The sequence below is a fragment of the Pyrus communis genome, chromosome 1 (assembly GCF_963583255.1).
Source record: "Pyrus communis chromosome 1, drPyrComm1.1, whole genome shotgun sequence".
NCBI classification, from domain to species: Eukaryota; Viridiplantae; Streptophyta; class Magnoliopsida; order Rosales; family Rosaceae; genus Pyrus; species Pyrus communis.
This window is the reverse complement of record NC_084803.1, coordinates 43,127,809-43,143,787: the sequence shown is the minus strand read 5'-3', so window position 1 is coordinate 43,143,787 and position 15,979 is coordinate 43,127,809. Positions and strand designations below refer to the sequence as shown.

Here is a 15,979-nt window from a genome sequence, read left to right as displayed (position 1 = left end):
ACATGTGTTCCTAAGCTGGGTCAGCAGTGGGGGAAGGCAGGCTGAAGATCTTCTTGGCAAAAGGGATGAAGCCCGTGAAAGAAGTTTCATAGCCTCTGAGCCTTGAGTAATAAGATGAGAGAGGGATGTCCATTTGTGTGTACTGTCTACACACTTATGATAGGAGCATATTTAGGCGACTTACTTAGCTTGTTTTCGTGCATCTATGTTGTTAATTCATAATTGTTTTAGTAGTTTAAGCCATTTTCGTGTGTTTTTAGGTTCATATGGCTAAGGAAGCAAAAAGATGCATTTTGGAGCATTTTGGAGCAAAATTGGGCTTGGAATGGATAGCATATGCTTGGAGCCAAAGTGTTGGACGAATTTGAAAGGCTTGTATGCACTTTGGACATAAAACAAAGGGCCTAGCCCAATCAAACAATCCTTTGAGCCATGCAAAACCTCTAGCCCAATCAACAACCCTTAGCCACATGCATTCACATGCATCACCACCTTCTCCATCTTTATTCCACATGCATTCATCATAATTCACCCTAGCTACCACCATTCACACACACATGCACTTACTCTTTCATCATTGCACCACCATTCACACACACATGCACTTACTCTTTCATCATTGCACCACCAATTCAACACATGCATTTCCACCTTCCTACTTCATCATTTCATCCACATGCACTCTCAATCATAACAACCACATTCACTCTTAAACAATCACCCACATATTATCCCATTCCCCCTATAAAAACCCATGCATTCATACACAAAAATCACATCACAAACACATCCAATCTTCCCTCATTGCCGTGAGCTACCATTCCCTTATAATCCAAACACCACTCCTCATCCATTTCCATAATTCCCAATCCATTCAACACACCAACAACATCCCTTAGACCTTGTGCTACGACGAAGAGGAAGATAAGAGGGCCTAAACGTTCATACAATTCAAGTTTGAGTTGTTGGAATGTTTAGGTGTTTCTTTGATTCTCTTTGTTTTGTACCATGAGGAACTTCCTCTCGGCGTCATTCCATTAGATACACTCTCCCATTTCTTAAAGGATTTCGACATCAGTTTTGCTTCAAGGGTTCTTTCTTCTTAATCCTATGTTCACTCATGTTATATATTTTTATGTCAAACCTTTTGTAAACATGAAGTGTAACTAATCTCTCTCTAGGGATTCGATATAGCCTTGCAAGATTGCCATGTAGTTAATTCGGAATTCTCATTTAATCTATCTATTTCTTGTTTCATTCTCCGATTTAATTGTGACTTAGTGTGTTGATTTTAATGCTTGATCATCATTTGAATTAACCACAGGTTGTTTAGCCAAGATTAAAGCACACATCATGCATAATCTTGGTAGATATGTGAATGAATGAAGGGAATGTTTTGCAAACATCCTGCCGAGTGTTCCCTTTGGTTTTGTGAAAGTTTCTTGTGCACTACATAGTCTTGATTAGGAACCAAAGTTGCACATCACAATTAGGCTCATGATTAGAGACATTTGATCAAATCCACACATCATATGGCTGATCATATCTAAGTGAAACAAACCCAAGAAATAAGTAGAGGGATGAGTATAATCTGACTTAACAAGCATGGACTTGGCTTAGCAATGGTGAAATCGAATCTCTAGCTTCATCTCCATTTGTGCTATCTCTTTTTATTAGCTGTTGATTCATTCATTTTGTGTTTACTTCATTTCCTTATGCTTTAATTTACAATCTGTCATTTAGTTTAATCAAAACCTAAATCCCCCTTTACCTTATTGTTCAATTTAGTTAGAAATCAATTTAGTTTATGCTTTAAAGCATTTTGAGTCTTTGGTTTGTCTTAGTGTTTTAAAGTTTAGTTTTGCATTCTTTGAGTCTAGTATAGTGTTTTAGATTGTGTTTTTAGCGTTTTTGAGTCAAATCCAAGTGATTAACAATCCCTCCTAATCCCCGGTCCAGAACGATCCCTACTTACATACTTACTACAATTGTCAAAAAGAGGGTTTAATTTGTGTGCGTATAATTCTCGCATCAACTTACCCGATGGCTTTAAATCAAAGACCTAAGCCATATCCAGGATAGTGGGAAACATAAGACTCACTCTGAAATTGAAAGTATTGGTCCATATGTTCCAGAAAATGAGAGCTGTTAAGAAAAACTCATGCTTCATGGGGATAGTGGTCTTGGACGTCATGATAAGCTCATAGATGCCATTTGCCATCCATTTCTGCTTTCAAATGGGCTTTAATTCATCCACCCACTTGGACCAGGCTTCATCCTTCATTAAGGGGAAACCCCTCTTAAAGTTAAACCACTTTGAAGCAAAGATTCCTGCCTCAACAGTGCAAGAATTGGGAGTGACCAATTGGCAACGGACATGTTGCTTTCCACAGTAACAAGAACTCTGGAAACCTAGGCAAGCCCCAGTGAATGCACCTCCTCTTGCTCGAAGAAAATGGACAGATTAAGGCCAGCTCGAGGGCTATGAAGGTCATTGAGCCGACAGCGCATAGTGATAATCCTTTCTCCAGACTCGCATGCATGGCGCAATTTAGGAGCCATTGTTAAATTCAATAGAAAGAGTGAAAAATGGCTAGAAATAGAGGCAAGAAAGGGTAGAGAATTCAAGAGATTTGGCAGTTCAGATAGTTAAGTTTGTTGAAGGAGGTGGCCGAAAAGAGTGAAGTGGAAGTTATTTAACAAGTAGGTAGTTTACTATGGAAATCGTGGGTTAATGCAAAGGTTTATTTGAAACGGCTAATTAAGAGGCACTAATACCCAATTTCGGCATGCAATTGATTTTAATCATTATCAATGTCTTGATTAGCAGACTTAACAATGATTAAACAGGATACTGTTTGAGTGGGTATTTAATGTTAGGCTTACTGCGATTGGAGGCCTAAGACGCAAAAAGTAGAAGGAAGATTGGGCTCGGACAAGGCGGCAGCCCAGGCAAAATTTAAAATCATTTTTTTGCCAAGGAATAGGCAACAAGTCTATGTTAGAAGTGACACTTAGAGGACAGCTTACCCCCAACAAAAAGTACTTTTCAAGGGCATGGATAGGTAAATAAATGGTGGCTCACCATACTCTGAGGCCATCACCAAAAGGGGAAGCTTGGAAGCTAAAGCCACAAGGAAGAAGGACACTTAACCAATCAATCAAAAGACGTCCAACTTTGCACTCCAGCAAGCAAGAAACCAGAAAGCTTTAGTTTGTCTAAACTTTACCCTTTTAGTCGTAGAATCACCATAGAAAGCCATCTTTTGTCAAGTTTTAGAAGCTTTGCTACCTTTCCCTTGTATTGTAGTATCAAATCCCTTTAGTAAACCCGATTTATATTTCATTCTCCAAAGATTACAACCTTTGTAAAACACAAAGAGAAGTGGTTGGAAAGAAACGAACCTTGCCTAACAAGGTCATAATCTTGCCCAAAGCTTTTTTATTTGTACTTACATAAAGTAGATCTATTGTTTTATGCATCTTTCATTGGATCCTATATCATTTTCGATTGCTTTTCATTCAAAGTTCCATCTATGATTAATCTTGCTAAACTAATTAACCTTACTGCTTTAATTGTTAACCTTAACCAAAGAAATCGTTTGAAGGGCCCTGAACTCCCTTTAGTCGGACATATGATATTATGAGTAAAAGTCCTTGTTTACAAGGCAAGAAAAAGAACTTTATACAAACTTAACCTATCTGTAAACAATCCAATCAAACTAAGAAGTCTAAATAACTTGTGATGCAAGTAATCAACCCATTTAACAACTAAAAAAGAACAATATGTTATACAGAGATAGTTATGGCACGCTCAGACCCATATTAGTTTTGATTGTGAGCCTCAAGGCCTAACAAAGGCCCCACAAAGGCACCATTCAAACTAATAACAAACTCAAATTGCAGTACACCAAGCAGCAAACCTTGCCCGACAGGCAAGACTCAGGGGAGTTGTGCGAGGGACAGATCTAGCTCGAACAGTATCTATAACCAAATTTTAATAAGGATTATAATATGTGCATTGGTATGTAGTACTATGTACGTAACTCACAAGATAAAACTTAACCCAACTTCATAGTGTTACTAACAAATTAATCCACATGCATACGAGTTCTCAATCTTATGGTTTAATTAATTGATTGTTTCTCATTTTTAAAAGAATGCTACTCAATACACTCGCTTATCCTAATTTTTCGTTTATTTTATATTGAATTCTCTTAGTACTAGTGGAAAATAAACAATTTTTTTTTGGTAGAAAAAATAAAACAGTTTAGTAGGCATAACTACACGCTTTTAGGAAAAAAAAGTAGTTGTCCCAATTGTATTATATTTTGTATTGTTGACTCTGGCAAGCAGAGAGTTGAATTCATCGTTAGAGTTTTTTGTCTTAATTTTTTTCTTATCCCGAGAAATGCTTGATTCAAAGTTTTTGGAGGGGGGGTGGGTTAGCCCATGGTGAGTGTGGATATGTTGATCGACAAGGCATAAGCTAGAAATTTAAGGTATGTTTGTTGTATCGGACTATTTCGGACTAGAATAATTTTAGGGATTAAGTTGGATTGGCTTGGCTTGGACTAAGCAGAATAAAAATAATGAAGTGTTTGGTGCAGTGCTGGACTAAACTACGAATTAAATTATTTTTAAAAGGATTTTTATCACAAATGGTCCCTGAGATTGATCAAACTCATCATTTTGGTCCCTCACTTCCAAAATCAATCAATATCGTCCCTGACATTCACTACCGCAAATCAATTTGGTCATTCCGTTAAGATTTCGTCAACTATTCTGTTAGTTTGCATGCGGGACCCACAAATCCAATGTAATGATTACACAAAATAACGGTTTTTATTGCAAATGATCCCTGACATTGATCCAACTCCTCATTTTGGTCCCTAAGTTTTAAAAATCGATAAATTTGGTCCTAACTTTCAATATCACACATCAATTTAATCATTCTATTAAAGTTTCGTAATATTTTTTGTCCCACTAATCCAATCATATGACGCCACGTGGATTAACTATAAGAAATTTTTTTTTTTTGAAGATTTAAAACTAAAAGAAAAAAAAGTCATCGTCTTCTTCATCAGGGTATGCTAAAAAAAAGTTTCTTATAGTTAATCCACATGGAGCCATATGATTCGATTAGTGGGACCACATTAGCACACAAATGAAAAATATTAATGAAATTTTAAATGGAATGACTAAATTGATGTGCAGTAGTGAAAGTCAGGGACCAAATTTATCGATTTTTTAAACTCAGGGACTAAAATAAGGAGTTGGATCAATATCAAGGACTATTGCGATAAAAACCCATATTTTGTGTAATCCACGTGTCATCATTTCATTGGATTTGTGGGTCTCACATGCAAACTAACATAATACTTGATGGAATTTTAATGGAATGGCCAAATTGATGTGGGGTAATGAATGTTGGGGACGACATTGATCGATTTTGAAGGTGAGGGACCAAAATAATGAGTGTAATCAATCTCATTGACCATTTGTAATAAAAACCCTTTTTAAAATTTAGATATTTTTCTTTTGTTCTTTTTAATTCTCTCTCCCATATCTCCACCGTTCCTTTCTCTTCGGCACTAAACAAAACTTCTCAATTTTTCTCCAGTTCTTAAATGAAGAAAATCGCAGCCGGCGAAGAAAATCAAGGGGATGAATAGTGCAAAGAAAGTAAAGAATCACAAGAGGGAATCGAGATCCAGAGGCTCGATTCCTATGGGTGTCGATATTGGACAGTGACAGGGCTAGGTATTCGACAGAGGCACGATTTGTTCCCAAACTGGATGATCCTTCGCTGCTTGACTTTCTCTGATCTGCCTTTCCGATTTTGGTCAAATCCAACCAATCAAGTTCATGAAAATAGAAAATTAATAATTAAAAAAAATAAAAGAGTGAAAATTTGAAAAATCTGAGATTGGAAAAAGGAGCGTAAGATGGATCCAGTCCGTGTGTGATGAGACGAGGACAAGGTATGCTCCACTCATCTATCTACTCTCTTTCGTTTGATTTTTTTTTTTTTTTTTGGCTCTAATTACACTTGTTCTTGCAAATTAGCTGCTTGAATTCACTTGTTCTTCCATGGGTGGGGATTGGAGTTGCAGACCCCACGGTTGGGTGGGGCTGGGAATGGGCATGGGTGGGGATTGGAGTTGCAAACGGCAAGGGGTGGGTAGAGGAAGACGAGTCGTCGTCGTCATCGAAGATGACGCAGTCATGCCAGACGAGCATGAGGACGCGGCGTGAGAGGGAAGACATTCTTAGCTAGTCCTAACTCCCAGGGTATTTAGGGAGCCTCGCTAGGACTGGCTAAGCAAGGTTTTAGTCAGAGCGAGTGAACTTTAGTCTCACTTTCACTAAAGTTAGTCCAATGCTAACCTGTAATCCAGTCTAGCCCAATTAAACTTAGTCCAGCCTAGCCCAATAAAACTTAGTGAGGGCAAACAAACGGACCCTTTGGGTTATAAATCTTTTGTAACAACCTCATTTAAAAAATGGAGTGTCAACGAAACACTCCTGGTACTATTTACTTTTGATGAAAAATCATATTTTTACATTTTCTTAATATTATTCACTACACCTTTATTTATCATTTTTCATTAAAATTAATTTTTTTTTAAACTTTTCGTTAGTTTCCCTTTAAAAAAAATGGTTGATGAAGTAAAAAGGTAAGCATGGTCTTTTTATCCCTTCCTTTTTGACGCATGCAATATGCGGTGCATTATCCTTTTACATACTCATGCTAATCATACACCTCGATATGGCTTCGATTTCCGTGAGAAGCTAATTTAATTAGTCCTCTGAAAGATTTGCTAGCTTAACATCAAATGTTTCTTTTTCTTTATTCAAACAAAAGGAATGAGATGTAAATTATCAAATATTTTTTCATGTCAAGTTAGATTTTTGCCTCCCTATAGGTCGTCCGCTAAAAGGAATGCTAGTGTTGTGTCGTGCCTTATTCAGTTTATTAATATTTCTCTACATTTACAAGTTAAAAATTTTCAATTTGACTTTTATGGGCAAGCCAATTCAATCCTAATTAGTGTTATTTTGTGGCTTAACCTGTATACTCTCACCCTTAATATAAAGGCTTTTTAGCTAAAATTGTTCATAAGATTAGCATAACTCCTCATTTTAATCTCTGACATTGAAAATCGATAGAAATGATTCATAAGTTTGTTCACAATCAACAATACGTGAGATAGTGAAGTCTAATTAATTTCAGTTCCACCTTGGAGTAAAACTCAAATTTCAGGTTCTAAAATTACCCCAACTTGCTCTAACCCTTGGGGCAAATATGATTTAAAACTCAAAACTCATTTCTAGGCCAAATTTAGCCCAGAATTCCCCTTAGGTTAGTGAGGCTAGTCCACCATATATGTATATATTTTTTTAATTTTATATTTATAAATTCATTAAATCCAGTGGTTAAGATCTAATTTAATGAAATCCAACGGTAAAAAAAAAATATCCAATGGCCCAAATTTAAATCCAACGGCTAAAGTAATTAAAAAAAATTCTTTTATTGTTTCATATTCTTTCATAGTGTTTCATGAGTTTCATGGTGTCGGTTAGTGATTTTTCAATATTTGTCGAAATATAAATATTTTTAGGTTAAAATGTTTATAAAATTAAATTAAGATAGTATACATAATTTTTTCTTTTAACAAAGTTACTTTAAGAAAAAAAAATAGTCTAAATTCATTATTTAATGATCTGAGGCTAAAATTTTAACCCAGAAGGATTGGAGCAAAAAAACTGTTTCTGGGTTAAAACCTAAATTTTCTAGGTTAAAAATTTTAGGTTTTAACTCAAGGGTTGGAGATAGTCGAAATGAGACTATCCATTTCAGCTGAATATGCCATGTCTTGGCCCTCCCAAACTAGGCCAGTTGTAGACAATTTTAGGACTTTTTATTCATTTTGTTTTTAGTTTTTCATTTTTCTACTATAAGTAGAGTACAAGAATAATGAAGAAATGATGAGTGAGCAAGGACAAACGCAAAATTCATTGATATATAAGGATTTCATGGTTCCTACAGTACTATACATTTGACAAAGGCAAACGTGAAGAAGCTGAGACGGAAAAAACCTACGACAGCAAAACCCAGGCCAAACTCTACACAGAAGGAAGAGAAAAAGGTGGATGTCACCTGTCCGTTAATACATCATCTAGTTACGACTCAAAAGCTGCACCATGCCATCTTCATTTAAGTTTGTTCCACCGAGCAAAGCTTGGAACAGACATGATCGGCATAACAACACAAATGGTTCCCACAGCCTCAGTGATACTGTGGTAATTCTTGCCTTCTTTACAAGCTTCTGTTTGTATGATTGTAACAAGAATTAAAACTATCCATTTTTCGAACATCAAAGCCAACCTTGCAGGGAAAGAGAGTACTGGTATATTGTCCAAATTAATCACTTAATGAGACGAGCTCGGCCAGGATTGAGATGTGCTTCTGACATCATCCATCCCTACAGGAAAATAGATTATTACTACGTTTAAAACAAAAAAAAATGTGCACTACTAATCTTTTCAAACAACTATCTGGATGAAAAATTAAATAAAAACTGAATGGGGGTATATTATCGTAACAAAGTAGAAAACTTTGGTAGTTTCCAAACACAAAATCCAATATCCTTATCCATTGCAACACCGAAAACAATAATGCTTCCATAGAGTATTTAATTGTCTTGGTAGAACACAGTTGTTTCAGTAAGTCTATATTGAGCCGAGAAACCACTTAAAATAGAAACTATGAATTTACACCTAAGTCATTCAGTCCATTTGGAGACAACTCCAAGTTGAGATATATAGTTATGTAGACAGAAACATTTGAACCACATCCATTGCATCATTGAATAGATCTCAGGATGTTAAAGTTGACAGTGCTCGTGTCAAACAATTTGTGATCTATATTGTTAAGCTAACAATTTTATAGATAAATTTGAAAAGGAATCAACCTTATCAATCAGTGACTAATAATTTAACATGTTATATTGTTTGGCAAGGTATCATTTCCCTTTTATATATTTGTTTGACAAATGTGGAATCTATGCGCTTACTATAAGGCACCTAACTGGCCACTGAATGTCACAAAATGATGAAATTAAAAATGTTAAACATCAATTACCTGCTCTTTAGCTTTACTCTTGAAAATCCCATACTTAGTTGAGACCATCTTACATGACTCAACAATGCACGCCTCCAGATCTTTAGCTGTGGGCTCAAATTTTAAAAATCCATCTTTCTTCTCCTTCTGATACATATGCTGACTGTTGTATGACGATTGCATGAAATATAGAAGTACCTGAGCCTGTAACAGAGTGATATAACATCTTATATCCCCTATACAAAGGAAAAGAAAAACCTCTTCAAGACACCAAAGACCATATAAATAGGCAGTATATCTCACATGAAATGCCGCCTTTAGTATGTCATCTGACTTCGCTTGATCTTTGAACAATGCGTACACTATACCTTTTGAAGGATTATATGTCACAACATATCTCTCTTTCTGTCATCAATCAAGAAATGAAATATTAAAGAATATATGTTAGGAGTATAGGTCAAGCTTAACCCCTCTTCAAAAGCGCTTACCTCAAAGAAGGGCTCTATCGCAAGATATACACTTGGCTCTTGGAATGCATCTTTAAATCGTGGTCCTGGCACTCAGTAGAAAAAATAAAAATGAATTAAAAAAAAAAAGAGAAAATCTCAAGTCGAACAAAGAAACCAGAAAATCATGATTCATAAACAAAAGAACAAGATCTTCGCAAACATACCGAGAACAACAGGCCCATCTTTCACCCAGGGAAAATTGAAAACATTTTCCTTCAAGTTCCCTTCCTGCAACGACGGCACTCGCCCTAGAAATGGGGGGAAAAAGAAAGCACAATTACAATATATATCTGGAAAATACACTCAGGAAAACTATTATGCATGATGCCATGAGGGGAATTCTTCGGTAGAACATCGATGCTAACCTGTTTTAAGAAAGGCATCTACTGCCACACTGAATCTTGCTCGGTTCAAGGTGTGCAGTACTACAGATTTAACCTGGAAACAAATTACTTCTATTAAACAAATGATACATGGAAGCATGTAAAACTAAATCAATTTCACTACTGTACACAAACCTCTTGGTAGGAGCTGACAACGTATCCACATGAAAGGAGCGCAAATGTAGTTATCAGTGATGGATTTCTTTTTGAGATTAATATGCTCAGGCCAGTTCCCAGCTTCACAAGGCATATGTTCACAATCATCAATAAAAAATGATTAAATTTCATGCATGAAAGTGCACATTGGAACATAGAGACTAATTAAAAAATAAAAATCTGTAGTACTGTTATTCTTTTACATGAAACAGGAGCTTATAGGCAAAGAAAACTAGAACCGTTAAAGAAGTGAAAAAGAAGCACAAAAAACAATGATAAGTCATCCACTTGGGAAAAACCAACTAAAAACCACAAGACAACTAAAGGTATATAACACAAGGGTCAAGCCAAATTAAGATGAATCACACTTAGAATGAATTCAAGGCAATATTAATAATACGAGACAACAAGTTAAAAAATTCTGTCAATCCCTACCATTTAGATTCCTCCTACAGGTTAGATCCTAAGACACCTAGAAGGTGAGAATAAAACCATACTTATCCCTAAGATGGAACACCACAAATAACATTGTTTCTGTGAAACATAGATATTGCAAACAACGTTGTATCCCACAAATCCTATGTGCCTGATATATAGGAATGTTTACATACAAGGAGACAAATTGCAAACCTATTTTTTACTAATTTCAGTATGGCTAGGATACATAGCACCATAGGGCATGTTTTCTGGCATATTTTCTGAGAAAAGTTATACAAGCAAAGTTATCTATCATGCCTCAATTTAGGTCAAAATAAGATAAGACCTAAGAGTCTGACTCAGGCTATGACTTGTTAGTCTCATTTATTATCTAAAGGATTTATTTAGAACTTACTTCAAAGAAGGATATGGTTCTATTTCTTTGATATCCTAGACAAGAATAAAATATAGTATTACCGTAGAAACAACATTTTACCGATAGATATTGGTGATAAGAGTTGATAATATGCTCTAGTCATTTAAGCAAAAAAATAATAGGCATATATTGTCGTAGCACTGGTGACACATAGTAATAGTGTTCAAATAAACTTAGCAAAAATTATTTCACTGTTTTCCTGTACACATTGGATCCTGTGTGCATAGGTCTAACTAGCAAACTCAAAAACCTTTACACGAAACAAAGAAAATGCGCACACACCAAGTTTTACACAATATTACAATACATTTCAACAATTGATTTTTATCTTGGTCGACCTTAGATCAATAGGGATGATCATGCACACAAAAAGACACACCAAAGCTAAACAGTCTCAAAAGCCAACAAGTTAATGGAACATGGGGGCATAACTGGGCAAAAATACCAATGACTGTAGGTGTACTGGACATAAGTGGACTAAAACAATTTCATTTCATGACAGCATAACTGCAATGGTAAAAACAAAGGATTTGTAGAATGTGTTCTATATACCTATGTATAATATTAAGGCTTTTTAGCCAAAATGTTCCCTGAGATTTGCATAACTCATCACTTTGGTCCCTGAGATTTGAAATCAATAGAAGTGGTCCCTGAGTTTGTCCACCATCAACCATTTTGGTCCTTCCATGAAAAATTATATCAAATAAAGACCAAAATGACCAAAATACCCTCAATGTAAAACAATGGGGCAAATGATTTGACAAAAATTGAGGGTGTTTTTGTCATTTGAGCCCTATTTAGTGGAGATTTTTCATGGAATGACCAAAATGATTGATGGTGGACAAACTCAAGGACCACTTCTATTGATTTCAAATCTTTGGGACCAAAGTGAGGAGTTATGCAAATCTTAGGGACCATTTTGGCTAAAAATCCTAATATTAATGCAAGTGTAAAATGTATGAACAATTCTAGCAAAGTGAACAACACGTATCAAGCTGTTTCAATTTTGGATGGTTAATATCTACATGTGTACTGCATCAACTACTAGACCAATGTGCTCATATGGTTCACTGGTACAATGTCCAGATTCCTGTAACACATAATTATCCTACAAAAAGAAGTAGGGCAAGCATACCAGATCCGCAATGTTGCCAACACATTCTCCTTTAGCTGTCACATCTCCAATGTTTTCTCCTTTTGCAAACGCTTTGTAAATTGGTGTTCGAGTTGATGTTGATGTTACAGCAGCAACATTCTACGAAAAACAAAAGAGGATGAGAGGTTGTAAAACTGAGATGGAATACATTAAGTTATATGAAAATGTCAAACCTTTGCCACATTCGCCGCACAAGCCAAAGGAAGAAACAGGTGCGGGACAGCTGCAGTTGCCAACTCTACTCCTGCACCCAACTCCATGAGAAGATCACCAGCAAACCGCAACTAAAACACCACAGCATTAAGAAAAGGTGAGTGAGCTATTGTGAGTTATGTAGTTGGAAAATATTGTGCAGTACTATGAAGTTGGCAAATATTTCTTACCTGTTTTAGATCATAATCAAATTTCTTTCCTTGTCGGGCAAAAAGCATTTTTCCAACCCGCCCAGCACCATCCTAGACAGAAATTTATTAAGTAGATTAAATTCGTTCTGTTATACCATATGGACATTAGAAGAAAAAACTGTAGTACGAGGCACTAATGTAAACTCTGATATATACACTTCCAAGTTTTGGACCTTTCGTATCATTAACTAAACTCAAAAGTACAGTTCAAAGTCAACATGCCTCAAAAAGTTAAAATCACAGGTACAAATTTGTATGCTTGACTCTACAAAAACATATTTCAACATTACTTCAACAATGAAAAGAGGCACAACCCAAAAGAAACACTGGCTACCAGACTGTTTAGCATGCAACACTTATCCAAGCGGATTCAGATTCTAATCATGACTGCAGTCACAAGAGTAAGAGTAAGTAGGTTTTCGCACTCATTTGTGGTGCTGGATTCAATTGAATATCTAAGTCACTAACTAACATAACTCCGACAGTCCTTCACCTGATGGCAACAGGTTGTAAATGGGACAAGAATATGAAGATCTCCTAAAAAGGGCTGATATAATTGAACTCCTCCCTGGTGTGGTCTTATGTGGAAAATTGTGTAACATAAAACTTAGTAGCCATTGTCAACTATACATTTCACACAAATGTGAGTGCAGAAAGAAGGCATATTCTCAAAAGCATCCTTTTGCAACCAAAAGAAATGAAAACCAGAGGAATGTTACAATTTTTTCTTAAAAGTCAAATGCTTTAAAATACAAAAGTTGCAATGCGATCAAGAAATAATACCTTGAGAATCCAGTTGATAGCAACAGCCCCAGGAGCAGCTGTGTTTCTAGAGACTCCAACTGAATTCAAAAGGGTTTGTGTTGTAAAAACACCCATTGCGCCACCAAAGAAGTGCTACAAAAAAAAAAAAAAAATAATGGTTATTTTTAATATGGCAATCAATTCTACCAAGGTGATTGAACCATGCTTTTAAAGAAGTTGGAGCAGCTTTTACGGCAGGGATGATAAACAGATGATAGAAAATAAGTTTGTATAAAAGTATATGTACCTTGAGAGCTCTCCATGTCATGTAGGGGACATAGGAAGGGATTACACTATCAGGGAAACCTTCGGGGACAACATATGACCTTACGAAAGACATCAAACCCTGCACCAAAAAATCCAACACACGAAACTCAGAAGAATCTTCAGCAATTGGAGAGAAAGTAATCAAATTTTGCAACGGCTATGAATGATGCATAAATTGCACACAATGTCAATGCTTATTACGCAACTCAGCAGAGAGGTTACACTTGTTGGATTCTTAAGTTGAGAAATTGTATTGAAACAAAGCTAGAAAAACAGAATAATACGTGGTTAAAGTAGAGTACGGACGTCGAGAGGGGGTTGGGGGCTGTGCAAGCTAAGGGCGCGAAAAGAGCCCTTCTTGAAGGTGGTTGCAGCAGAGGAGGAGGAGGAGGAATCGGGCTCGGCGACGTAGTTCCATCGGCGGCCGTCAATCTCCTCGCAGCAAATCAATCTGAAGCTGGATCCCACGAAGTCTTGATCGTGGTGGAGCAGCTGGGGAAGCTGATGCTTGGGGGCTTGGGTGTCCAAAGGCAGAGCCTGGGAGGGAGCGGAAGAAGCGAGGTTTGCACTGATACGCAGCGTTTCACGGACGAGCAGGCGCGCGTCCTGGGCGCTAGTGGCGGTGGTGGTGAGGGTTTGATTGGTGGAAGAAGCAGAAGATTGCTTGAGTTTCAGCGGCGGCGGAGGCATTTCGCATTCCTCTTGTTTCTCCAAGTTATTACTCTGGTGGTAATTGGTGCTAATCAAAGTAGAATTGGGAATCTGGGATGGATGGATGGATGGATGGGTGGAGATGTGGGGGGCCTGGGGGGTTATATAATTTTGGCTTTGGGGTGTCGCTTTGGAATTAACGACTGAGAAAATTCAAATCTTTCAAATCCCAATTGGCAATTGAGAAGTAACAAGAAGGGATGGATGAAATGAATGCGAGGAACAAGAGGCAGGTGGCCTAACAACAACACCACCACTCGGACTCAGCAGCAGCAGCAGCAGCAACATCAACATCAACATCGACCACAACTGGATTTTGAAATGCCATTTATTACACCGCAATGGAGCAACTGATGAAACTTCCGAATCCTCCCCCACCCCTAAACCATGTACAAGTTGTAACCTAGGCGAGCGAGGCACCTGTGGAGAGTGGAGAATCTCATACATATCGTTCGTTCATTCTACGCGCATCGCCACCGTTGTTATATCCGATATCCGAGATGGCTTTTGCGTGGGACCTTCCACTCTGTGTCATGTGTTCTCATCTGACTAAACTAAACTATGCGGGACCCACCCAAATCTCACTTTATTTGCTACACTGCATTTACACGGTTATATATTTTCTCACGTTGATAGTGTTCACTACCTTGTTTATTATTATTGAATTAAATTAAATTTGAGATTTGAGTATAGGGTTTAGTTTAAATTTTAAAGAAAATGTCAATTTTTAAATATAAAATCAAATTTGTTGACCTATGCGACACTTTAACATCTTTCTAAGTTTTGCACTCCACCGGATGTATCAAATTAAAATATTATTTTATTATATTATTTCTTTTCATAATTTCTGTTTTATAATTACAAATTTGATTACATTATTTTCTTTTTGTTATTTTATTCCAATATTTTATTTTCATAATTTCCTAGATAGCATGTACACCAGAATAGGCATCTGAATTGATACCCAAGATATAAAAAACCGAGGCTTCTGAGCTGCAAAGTAATTTAAATCAGCTCGATAAGTTTCATACCTAGATAACTTCAAGCCGTCCGTTTTTCTTCTTTTCTTTTAAATTGGATTCTAAACAAATTGAATCGATACAATTTCGCATAGCCTCTTCCCTTTGATTCAAATGCATTGCAAGATTCAATGGTCAAATATTCAGTACTCAAATACACACCAAATCCTAAAACCCATTTGCAAAAAAGCTCCATAGGCCTATCAAGAAGAGAATGAGGAATTACTGGCTGGAGAGAACGCCAAGCTTCAAAGATTTGTGGCGAAGTAGGGTTTTCTCTAAACCAAGAAGCTGGGTTTTGCAATTTGCAGACTGATATTTTCAGGGTTGGTGAGGGTGTGGGAGGAAGATAAATGTTTTCAAACAATAATAAAATTAATAAAAAACATTTAATAATTAATCAATAAAAATTTGAAGTTGCTGTCTATTTTGACAGTAAGGGTGAGAGCTGTCATTTCATGTCATACCACATCAGATTTGGTTTTTCGGTTAGAAAACAATATTGCTGCTTTTTTTTACTGTTAATGATGATTTGGATATTTTGACTTTTTATTTGAAGATGCTCTTAGTCTTTTTTTATAGCTGTGCGT

General features: G+C 36.5%; 1 protein-coding gene across 1 annotated transcript; it reads right to left on the bottom strand.

The window, feature by feature from the left end:
• Positions 1-7,997: 7,997 nt before the first annotated feature.
• On the bottom strand, positions 7,998-14,822 carry LOC137713761 (protein root UVB sensitive 6-like). The gene is made up of 13 exons (XM_068453112.1): positions 13,966-14,822; positions 13,640-13,738; positions 13,372-13,485; positions 12,568-12,639; positions 12,358-12,468; positions 12,164-12,283; positions 10,155-10,256; positions 10,002-10,074; positions 9,801-9,884; positions 9,616-9,680; positions 9,431-9,532; positions 9,149-9,331; positions 7,998-8,489 (listed from the first exon to the last, which is right to left on the bottom strand). Exons 1-13 carry the CDS (start codon positions 14,347-14,349, stop codon positions 8,433-8,435), a joined length of 1,566 nt encoding a protein of 521 aa, XP_068309213.1. The 5' UTR covers positions 14,350-14,822; the 3' UTR covers positions 7,998-8,432.
• Between the last annotated feature and the right edge of the window lie 1,157 nt (positions 14,823-15,979).